Raw genomic sequence first — 10,847 nt, forward strand, 5'->3', positions numbered from 1 at the left:
AAGGTTAATTCAAAATGAAAGTCCCATTCAAAAAAATAAGAATAACCTTGAAAAGACACCACAGATGCGTGTAAATGGCCTTGCCTTCCTAAAGGAAAGCTCAAGCAAACACATTGGTTCCCGGTCATGCTTTACAGGTCAGAAAAAGCCAGTCTGGCAGCAGTTTCAAGAGGCTGTCACTGAAAATGCTTTGCCCGCTTCCCAGTTCCTCCTACGAGACCTATGAATCTGGCATGTTCTGCAGCAGAGCTGGTGAAAGCGGTGAATAGTTAGCCACGTCGGAGTTCCCGGTGCATGGCAGACAGGATCTCAGCTGCGGAGCTGCGGGAGGATGGGGCTTCTTCCCCAGGGAGCTGCCCGAGGTTGTGCGAGTCAGCAAATTAGCGAGGTTCTCCTGCATCCTGAAACCACACAGCTCAGAGGGACCCGACACATCCCGGGTGCAATGTCATTACACTGACCGAAAGGCAGCAAAATCCACTTTACAAAAAAGAGAGAAGTGAAGAAGGAGAAGAGCGATTAGGGCCGGTTCAGACACTGCTGCTAAACCTGCATTTAGCCCCAACCCCCCTGACCCCGAGCTAACACAGAGCAGATAGAAAGCTACTGTCCGGCTACGAGCTAATGAAGAAATTGCCACCACCACATGCACCATGTGGTGATAAGCAAGGGCAAGAGTGGTGTTAGTAGATGGAGGCCTGGAGAATGTTACTCTCTGCCCTCGTCTGTGGCTGAGCCCCAGAGGTCAAGTACTGTAATGCCACAAAGGTCTGTCTGGTGAGACCTCCTCCAGCAATGCCATCCAGAGACCTTGCCCAGTGACTTCTTGCATGAAGCCCAATAACATGTGGCTGAACAAGAGCATCTCATCTAGAAAACGCTGCAGCTTATTCCCCGCTCTTGTCTCACATAAAACCTCCTTCCTTGCTCTCTCCCCCACCCCTGCACCCTCTCCATACTGGAATGCCTCCCTCCCCACCAGCTAGCATGGCAGTGCAGGTGGGAGGTGGGTAGGGGGTTGCGGGGCACTGTAGCTGATGGCCCCATTAAATGGCTTTGTATTCTATTCTATTCAGGTTCTTATACCGTGCCCATCACCATGGTATCTGAGCCCAGGTGGGCCCAGATTTGTTTGAACCGGCCCTGAGAATGGTAGATTCTTATTTTTCTGTTTCAAAGTGAACAAGTGAGAGAGAAATGTACTTTACAATTATAAAACGTAGAGATGGTGGATAGCCCTTTTTGTATTAAGAATTCCAGCTCTAACGTAATTCCGTATCTATTCAGTGAGGGTAAATAATTAAGATATGATAGAAAAGGAATATAATACAAAAGAGATAATACTTTTTTATGTATGTCTGCATTTGACTGGGCAAGCTTATCTTGTTTGCTAAAATAAAGAACAAATAAAAACCATATTAAAATGACAGCGAGGCAGCTGTACTTTAGATATGCATGCAGAGTTTTGTATTTTCACATGTAATACAATGCTGGTAACAAGTTGCAAGTTACCAGTTTTTACTTTTCACTTTGTATCTGACAGTGTCTGTTATGGATCAAGGACAGAACTACAACAGAGGTGATTTTTTTGAGACCCTTTCTGCCTGTTGGATTGGGCTGGGGTGGGCAGGGAACCGACTTGATCTGTTTTTTTCCTGAACTGCTTTACGTGTCCTCTTTTGTTTAAATTCTCTTGGGTTCAAATGCTGCATGAGAATGGCCAGCTACTTTTTTTGATTTCAGGATCCAGTTTTCAGTCGATCAGATTATTTGCTTGCACACTTTCTTGAAGCAAAGTAGTCATTGGAGGTGGAAGGGGAGACTAGTTGTGATACCATAAGCATGCTGACTGCATTTAGATTTTTTTCAATTAACTGTGAAAAACATTAATTCAGAGATTTTTGTGTTTTGGTTTCTTGGACTCATAGTTTCTAATATGACCCAGTAGCATCCTAAAAAGCGAAATGCCTGAGAATGGCCGTGTTTTGTTTCTTGGCTTGTTTGCATTAGCATCATAATGCAATTTATTCTCCTCCCCTACCCCTCCGGTCAGAGCATGGCTGACCTGTGTCGATGGCTGTGGCGCATGCTGTGATCTGAATGTGCTGTGAGGACTAAGAGGCGAGTGCATGCAGGACACTGTTCTCATTAGTGGCCCCATCCTAACAGGGCGCTGTGGTTCTCTTTCCTGCTGCAGCGTATCATTGGGATACCTCTGACTGGATGCCAAGTGCTCGATTGTCCGACATAGAGGAAGTGCCCAATTTTGAGACGGCAGATGGAGGCTCGGCTCATCATGGCAGTACCAGAGAGCTGGAAACAGATTACTACCTTGGTGGCTACGACATTGACAGTGACTACCCTCCCCCTCACGAAGAGGAGTTTTTAAGCCAGGACCAGTTACCACCTCCTCTTCCAGAGGATTATCCGGACCAATATGAAACCCTCCCACCCTCACAGCCAGTCTCAATGGCAAGTACGCTCAGCCCCGACTGCAGGCGACGGCCGCACTTCCACCCTAGCCAATACCTCCCTCCTCACCAGTTCCCCAATGAGACGGACACCGCTGAGTCTCAGTCAGGGAACGAATTTAGTACTTTTGCTGTTGGCCCAAGCCAGAACACAGAAAACGTTAGTGCAGGTAAGATGCCCTTATCATTGCACAACTCTCTAGATGCCTCCTCCTCTGACGTCTCAGCCAGCTGCGGCTTTGATGACTCCGAAGTAGCCATGAGTGACTATGAAAGTGTGGAGGAACTCAACCTAGAAAATGTTCACATTCCATTTGTGGAGACCCAGCATCAGACACAAGTGTAAAGGAAGTTCCCTCCTTCCTCTTCTTCTTCTTCTTCCTCCTCCTCTTTTTTTTTTTTTTTTTCCGTCATTTGGTCCAATTAATGATATAAATATTGAGAAGAAACTTTGCTGAAGGTGTATCTATATATATTGGGCAAGGCAAAAATACAGTATAACCCATTATTAACTTGTTCAGAAATGATACTGTATGTGCAGACACAAAGAGACCAATTGTGTTAAGTATTATACATCACAAAATTGTTACAGACAATCTGGACAGGATGTACCTTCTATTTATTATCAAGAGTAAAACTCAGCTTTTGAGTCAGGGGGAAACAATAATTGCTAAAAATCTCTTTCTTTCCCCCAAAGTTTGGGTTTTTTGGTTTTTTTTTTTTTTATTGTATTATTAAAAGTGTTACAGTGTTATGATTTCCCCACAGTATTAAGGAACTGGTATGGATCATTCTGAGATGCACTGTTGCATGAAATTTTATGTCAGCGAAAGAGTGAAAGCAATTGATCACTGATGTGAACAACTGCTGTGTACAGCACACCAGGTGGCTGAAAAAACAGCATTTACAAATTGACGTATCAAAGACGAGTGACCGGTCATTTGCCCATAAATATTTATCTGTACTTTTGTTTGTTACATAGCATTTCATTCTACTGTGTGTACATATAGAGCAACACATATATACAGCATATATTTACTCCAAATTGGCCTACTTTGGTTGACATTTTGTAAAACCAGATGTCAGGTGTGCGTACGTAACTTCACCCATGAAGACTTCTAGAACTATCAGGGTTTGGCTCAGCAGCGGCCCCATTTTGCCTCAGCTGCCTATGCACGGCCTCCTCGACTCCTGTATGCAATGTGAACGTGTATCCGAAAACATTGGGAGACCCGTCTACAAAGCGCCGCTGATTTCTTTGAAATTCCTTGCTTGGGCAGCCACCTCTTTAACAGCAGTCATCATGCTTACAATTATTGCAGTAAAATTAGTTGCAATTAAGTTGCATATAACACTGCTGTAAGCTCAAATCATTAGCTTAACGTCATTTGGCAAACGTCCATCCTCAGAGTTTATGGGATGAGTTCTCAGCTGCTGTAAACTGACTCAGTGGGTGGAACTGCACGGATGGGCTGCGGCCAGAGATCTGGCCCTAGATTTTCCGCTGGATGTGTGATTTCGTAGTATTTGAGGACTTCCAAAGGTTGTTTGCAGACCCGAGAATACTTTTGTGGGATGAGGAAAACCACAGCATCTGTATGCTTTTATGCTTCCCACAGCCTGATTGCAGTAAATGGCCTTTCACACTGATTGGGCCTAAGCAGCTAAGTACAATGTGGAAATGTGGTGGTTTTACACAGTGTATTAAAGTGGAATATACATACCTGTTGCTCGGTGCTATGAAAATGTTTTTACCATTGCATTTTACAGCATCCGTGTACCTTTTACAGTGAACGTGAGTCTGCATTACTGCTGGGGTTTCATCCATTCCTTCCATGACATAGTACAGTCATTCTGAAAAGCTATTGAATACATAAATTGTTGTTACAGAGGAACAGATTGATTAACAGCTTTCTTCTGCTGTTTTCCATGTCCTGTCTCTCTGTCAAACGTCTTAACTGGGTAGTTTCAGCAGCTGTGTTCCAGGGCATGTTCTTGACTGACTGGAGTTTCATTCAAAATTAAATTGTGGGCCATTTCTTGACGTGCAGAAAGTGTTCATTCAGAAATTTCTCCCAACACAAAGAAATTATTAATAGAATGTAACTTAAATAATTGCAGCTTGTAACACTTTTAATAAAACAGGATTTCTAAAGTTGTCGGAGTAGGTACAATGTGTTGCTGCTTCCCTCCAATAGCTCGTATAGCTGTGAAAGATTGTTGCAGATATTTTGAGGGGAAACATGCAGCAATGCTTCACTAGAGAACAGCTCATTATACAGGTACATGAATAAATTGAATGAACTTCTAGAAAGAATGTACTGCACATACAAGTATTATCAAGTACTTGTCTGCAAATAGTCCCTGTCCATTGAATTTATGAATGTCACTTGGTCTTCTCAAAGTAAACATGCTTCTGTAACAGTGATATGTTCTGAATGTGCTCATGGTACATTTCAACTCCTTTTCCCTGCAACTATCCCTGTGTTTTCAAGAAGAAAAAAAAAACCCACACAAAAAAAAGCCAGAAATTTGTGTTGTGATTGCAGGGAGCTGAGGGATTTGCCAAGAAGCCATGAAATGGTTTGGCAAGCCCAGAGGCACAGGTAGAGGATGACTTGCGTTGTTCATGAAGTCCATGTTGCAGGAAAGCAGATGCAATTAGACTGATGTCTCTTCAAGTGTAGGAACATGTGAGTTTCAAAGCTGCAAATTTAGCTGCACTTTTAAAGCTGGTATGACTTTCTGAGGCTGCAGTGCTGTCTTAGCATTGGGCTGCAGTTTACATGAGGTTTGCCTCTACTCACTTTTGGTGTGAGACATTTTTATCCGTTATGCAATTCGTTCTGTTTGAGCCCCCAGCTAGTTATGAAGTGTACTTGTCTGATTTCTGTAGTGAAGATTCTTAAGCCTGAAACACCGGTATCAAACCTTTACTGGGACATATCAAAAGTGTCATGAGGGAGAACACCATGGGAGCCTAGCAACTGCCATACAAAAAAAAAAAAATAATCAATGTTTCTTACCAAGCTTGTTGCCTCAGTAATATCTGGTTGGTAGTGAGTTTTACTAGTAAAATATGCATAAATACAATGTATAGTACTTTTTCTGGTTTGATGTTGTTGCCATTTCATTTCACCAAACACCAACTTGTTGGGAAGGTGCCAAGGATCACCTGTTCAGCCTTCTCTGTCCCAGTCATGATTTCTATACCTCAGTATCTCCTCCCCTCCAAAATAAATAGCCGTAATCCATCTTCAAACACATGCCCCTCTGTGAATATTGGTACTTCTGTGGCCTTTCTGGTATTGCTCTGGTTCTTTTTGACAACGATAAGATCTGTATGCAGATCTCAAGGTGAAATAGCTCTTAGGGAATAAGATTTTCATATTAACTTTTCTCTTGTTAATCCAAACCATTTTATTTTCTTTTTAATTACTGCTCTACATGGACAAACCGTAATCTTCTAACCCGGAAGATAACAACACATTCATAATCTAATGTGAGAATTGGTGTTCATCTTATTCCATACGGTATATATTTCTTTTCCTGCCATATGATGATTTTTATATCGCTGCTAACTGTCATTGCCAGATCACTAGTTCTGTTCGAGCTTCCCCTCACACCTCTGCTTACCCTGTGTGTCTGTATTCCAATGCACATTCCTGTAGATGGCTCCACTACACGGTATTTTCCTTCGGAATCATCTGTAAGTGTCATAGACTTAATAAAGTACCTTTGAGTATCAGTGGATTATAAGTCTCGGGATCAAGACAGTCTTTGCTTTTTGTAAAGAAACAACAAAAGAAATAATCAAGTTGTTAAAATGCAAATACAGTCCTGTATCAGAAATTGCAGACTTTGCCAGGGTGTGTCGGTCTCAGTAAAAGTGTACTTGTTCTTTGTGTTTGGATCAGGTTGAGAGCGTCATGCACATTGACAGCCTTTTTGATAACTCTGGCAATGGAAGAAGCTGTTGTGACTAAAATGCTGCCAGTACCACATTAAGTGGTGTTGTGCGAAAGGAAAAATTAGGCTTATATACCTTTCTTAAATATGTTAATTATTTTGCCTTTGTATTATAAATATCCTCTAAAAAAAAAAAATCAAAACTAACAAAAAAAGGCAAACATCCCACCCCCCAAACTGTAGATACTGGATGTGATTGCTGTTCTGAGCCAGTATCCTATAGCAGGGCAAAGAGCCAAAGGTGACACCAGGGAGCTGCAGAATCACTTCCCTCCCATGGGGCCAAATGGGCAGCCCCACTAGCAGACCACCATAAACTTGCCTTCCTATAGGATCCTCCAGTAGGACACAGCATATGAAGGCAACCAGGAGGATGTGCCAATTGCAGTACTGTGATTTCCAGGCAATCGAGCTATTTTCCTAAAAATATTCCTATTAGTGACTTGTTTGATCCGGAATTATCCCATGGGTTTCTTTAACCTGAAGTTGCAGTAAAAGGCTGGAAGGGGTCAAAGGTGTCTCACTGCCACTGTTTTCTTGAAGTCAGAATGTTGTGTGCTCCATCTCTCAAGTGGGCTCTCCCCCTCTGCGTGTCACACAGACAAGTTAAATTTTGATCCTCAGAATTTTTTTTCTCCCCTTCTTTAAATTCTCTAGCATAGTGTGAAGTAGTGCTAGCCTTGATTTATTTGTACCCTTTCCAGTCAGAAACTCAGAGTGGGTGCAGCACAGTGAAAAAAAAAAAACATGCCACTGAAATGCCGATTAATGGGGAGGCAGCAGCCTGTTGTCTCTGTGAGCCAGGCATGTGGTAAACTTTGAGAATATGACACAAAAAAATTGTTGCTCTTGGCTCAATATAAATTGCGTTGTAAATAGAAATATGGGCTGGACAGGACAAATGGTTTAAAACACAGCTTTACTCCTCATTGGGCTCCTGCCTGAAAAAGCTAAATAGATGCTATAGCGTATCCTTATAGCGGATAATAATTGCAGTCATGGGAGAGAGAGTCGAAGGTGCCCTGGACCAGCTCTGCTGAGCTCATTTGAAAAGGTAGCATCCTTAATAATGGAAGAAACAAGCTATTTAAAACCAGTACTGAAAGCACATCTGTGCTTTGTTGGTGGTTTTTTGAACTATTCACTGAGTAATAATGGATGTTTCATAGGTTTCCAATGAGAGCGCTACATCTTCAGGTTCATTCTCTGATGGTTTACCATCATTTACCATGCAGTAGAACTGTGCTTTTTGCCTGTTTGCATCTCTGTTCCTCTCAATACATCAAACTGTGATTTGAGCCTTAGAAATTTAGACTGTTGTCCATTACCCATGGCGTTTAGCCTGTGTTCCATAAACTCGACATTTAACATCTCCATTATCAGAAGGGCCATTCAGTTAGTAAATTAGCTGCATCATCCAAGGGATGGGCGATGGGGAGGAAATGAAATTAAATTCATTTCTTTATGTAATAATGAATAGCAATAATTGCAAATAGTCGTGTTACGCAAAGGCCATAAGTAATCCTTACCAGTGTTAAGAGTGCACTTGAACTGTATTATGGAAAGAGACTGGAGCCCTCAGAACTGTAGCATTCTTCTGTCATAGGAATACCTGAATCGCTATTATTTAACAATGCAACAAGCCCATACTGCCGCTTTTCAGGAGGTGACAAAGATGTTTAGGAGTGAAAGCAGTTCTCTTTAAAGCACTGTATCGGAAAAGATTGTCTTGTAAATTTTACCTGTTGCAAGCAGGCTGGTTTGTAAAAGATGTATGTTTTGGTGTTTAAAAAGAAGTTTATAAAATAATGTATATAATGGTTTCAAATTACCAGGCTTTTGTAGATATTTGATGCCAATCAGGATGCTTTAATTTTTTTTTGTTTGTTTGTTTGATATAATTCTAAAGAGTCATCAAAGTTGGTTTAAACTTTTAAAGTAACAGCAAAAAAGAAAAAAAGAAAAAAGTTTTAGATTTGAAAACTTTTTAATCATTTCAAAATGTACTGTAACTTTCCTTTGGGTTCAGCTCTTTTTGTTTAACTTTTTTCTGTTTTTAAGAAGATGTTTTTTATTGACTTTTTTCAAATGAATGTGTTTTGCACAAAAAACTAGAGACATGATTTTTATGCCATTTAAAGTAGGTATTAAGAGATGTCATTTATCCAATGACAACAAATTCAACCTTATGCAAAAGGGAAGGTTTATCACTTTGAGTGGGTATAGTCCTTCATCGGAAAACTAATTGTTCCTTCATAATTGCTGTTGGCAGTATTGTCTTGTGTTCTTTTGCTATAAAAACAAAACAACAACAAAAAAAAAAGGTGTACAGGTTTGTAACTGCCAAAATTTGCTAAAGTTGATGGTTAAAATAAGTTTTCCAAGTAAACAAAAAGAAAAGCCCAGCTGTGTTGACTATTTCTTGATTTTTCTCCTACTTTCAAAGGAGGGAACAAGATAATACACATCAGTTTTGCAAGGGGTGTAGTGTTTCATTGCCCCCTGTGTACAGCATTGCAGAAAATGCTACCTTTTTGGACTCTTGAAATTTATTTCATTATTACATGGCAATTCCTCCACAGGGGCCCCTACTCACACTGTGGAGCTCTCTTGCCAAGAGTTGCTTGGCTGTGTATGCTAAGGCAGTTGTCTAGTTAAATCCACATCCCCAAACGATGCAAAAGGCATCATCATATCATGTAGCCATCTAGATAGGGTGCTACATTGACTGAGACAATTTCAGGGGCAATCCAGCTGTCCTGCGTTAGCTGCTTAGTTGGGGGTACTTGGGACGGGTGTGTAAAGCACACAGAGGGGCAGGACAGCTTTGCCTCCTGCCATGGGCATCTCTATCCTCCAGCATTGTGGCACTGGCAACTGGGACCAGCTGGGACAAATTCAAGTGGGAAGTCCTAAGGGTGTAAGCCCTGCCCCAGAAAAGAGCTGTCATTGTGCTAGGCACGGCAGTCAGTCTGCTCAGGGTGTTGCATTCAGAGCTACCCCATCTACTTCTCTTTTATCACATCTGTTCAGCTCCAAAGCACAAGCTTCCCCAGCTGGGCTGGACTGAAGCATGGCAAGCCCAGCAGCAATGTAGGAAGAAGCGGTGGTCTTCCTTCCAGAGCTCTTTGAACAACCTGCCATGATGCAGCCAGGAGCACACCTCGTCCTGCTGGGGAGGAGGGGTTCAGCCATCAGCATGGTATTCCATTAAAACATGCTGGACTCAGAGCAGTGTTTCAGCCAACCCACCAGCTGGGGCACAAATACCCTCTCAACATTCTTGAAACAGAAGTTTAAGCTATGGAAAGGCAAAATATCAAGTCAACATTAGAAGTTTCTCTTCCTCAAGAATACCTAAGTTTTTTTCCTAGAACGGCTAAGTCCCTTAATTCAGCCAGTTTCCTATATAATTTTATATTTCTATATTCCCTGCCCTTGGAGGAGCTCTTCTTCTTTCCCACCTTTCCCAATAGATTTTGACACCATCTCGGCAATATTTGTGGTAGCAGAAGTAGCACAACAGTTCAGGGAGTCTCACTGTTACAGTGAGACGGAGCAGAGCATTGTAGGAGGAACTAAGGCTAATTTGGAGAACATTCAAGACTAAATGACATAAAATTCTTGCCTCTGTTTAATGTCCAAAGCTAGAGATACAGAATGACATCAGTATTTCTTTTAGGATGGAAAAAAAGAGAATCGAGATGGCAAACAGGTCAAAATGCACCTAAGTGTCCTGTAGAAATGGAACCACCACCACTGGCTGTCTCCTTAACCTGGGCCAAAAATAAGCTATTTCTTCCTTCCATGTGTAACGGTAACAGGTTGTGTAAACTTGCAGCACACCTAGTCCCACAGGGTGGAAACCGCCTCCCCCCATTAACACTGCAGTGCTGCTAGTGTGTAAAGTCACACAGCAGCAGAAGCCATTGTGGTCTAAAACTAAGGAGGTAACATCTAATGAGAAAAAATGAAAAGGAGCAGACACCGAAAGGACAGCCATAGTGATTTCAGTGGACCTGGATGGAATTGTTCAAACAGAAGCTTTTCCTTTATTTCCACAGAAACATCTGTCATGCAAAACGATGTAAAAATCAGAGTTAGGTGGCTGGCTGTGGCATCTCCGGCCCTTCAGAAAAACTTGAAGGGCTCTGCAGTATCCTAGGGATCGGTCAGTTGGATGTGGAAAGGAGACAGTCCTTCCTACCTGCAAATGTACCGAGCATCTCCATTTTCAAATCAAAGTAAGACCTTTCCCTGCTGGTAACACCTTTCCTGCTTCCACTTTTCATCCTGCCTGCCGCGATTCTTGCCATGCAACGGGGGGAAAAAATCAGTGCAGTGACTGTGACTTTCTCTCAAGTTCAAAGAAAGCCATCTAGAAACCCCCTACCTCTTCTCAGCCAG

The 10,847-nt window shown here is 42.0% G+C and overlaps 1 protein-coding gene across 11 annotated transcripts in view; it reads left to right on the forward strand.

Moving 5' to 3' along the window:
• The window catches only part of FAT3 (FAT atypical cadherin 3), a 416,215-nt gene extending 410,732 nt beyond the window's left edge, over nt 1–5,483 (forward strand). For 5 of the 11 annotated variants that reach the window (XM_080376579.1, XM_080376583.1, XM_080376582.1 and 2 more), the window contains 2 exons: nt 1,544–1,579; nt 2,198–5,483. In XM_080376579.1, coding sequence (XP_080232705.1) covers nt 1,544–1,579; nt 2,198–2,817 — 656 coding nt within the window. In that variant the 3' untranslated portion in view covers nt 2,818–5,483. Of the gene's footprint in view, nt 1–1,076; nt 1,648–2,197 lie in introns of those variants that run through there. The other 6 variants (XM_080376585.1, XM_080376586.1, XM_080376587.1 and 3 more) reach the window with 4 other exon arrangements.
• Nucleotides 5,484–10,847: the final 5,364 nt, after the last annotated feature.

Source organism: Falco punctatus, assembly GCF_963210335.1.
Source record: "Falco punctatus genome assembly, chromosome: 2".
NCBI lineage: Eukaryota > Metazoa > Chordata > Aves > Falconiformes > Falconidae > Falco > Falco punctatus.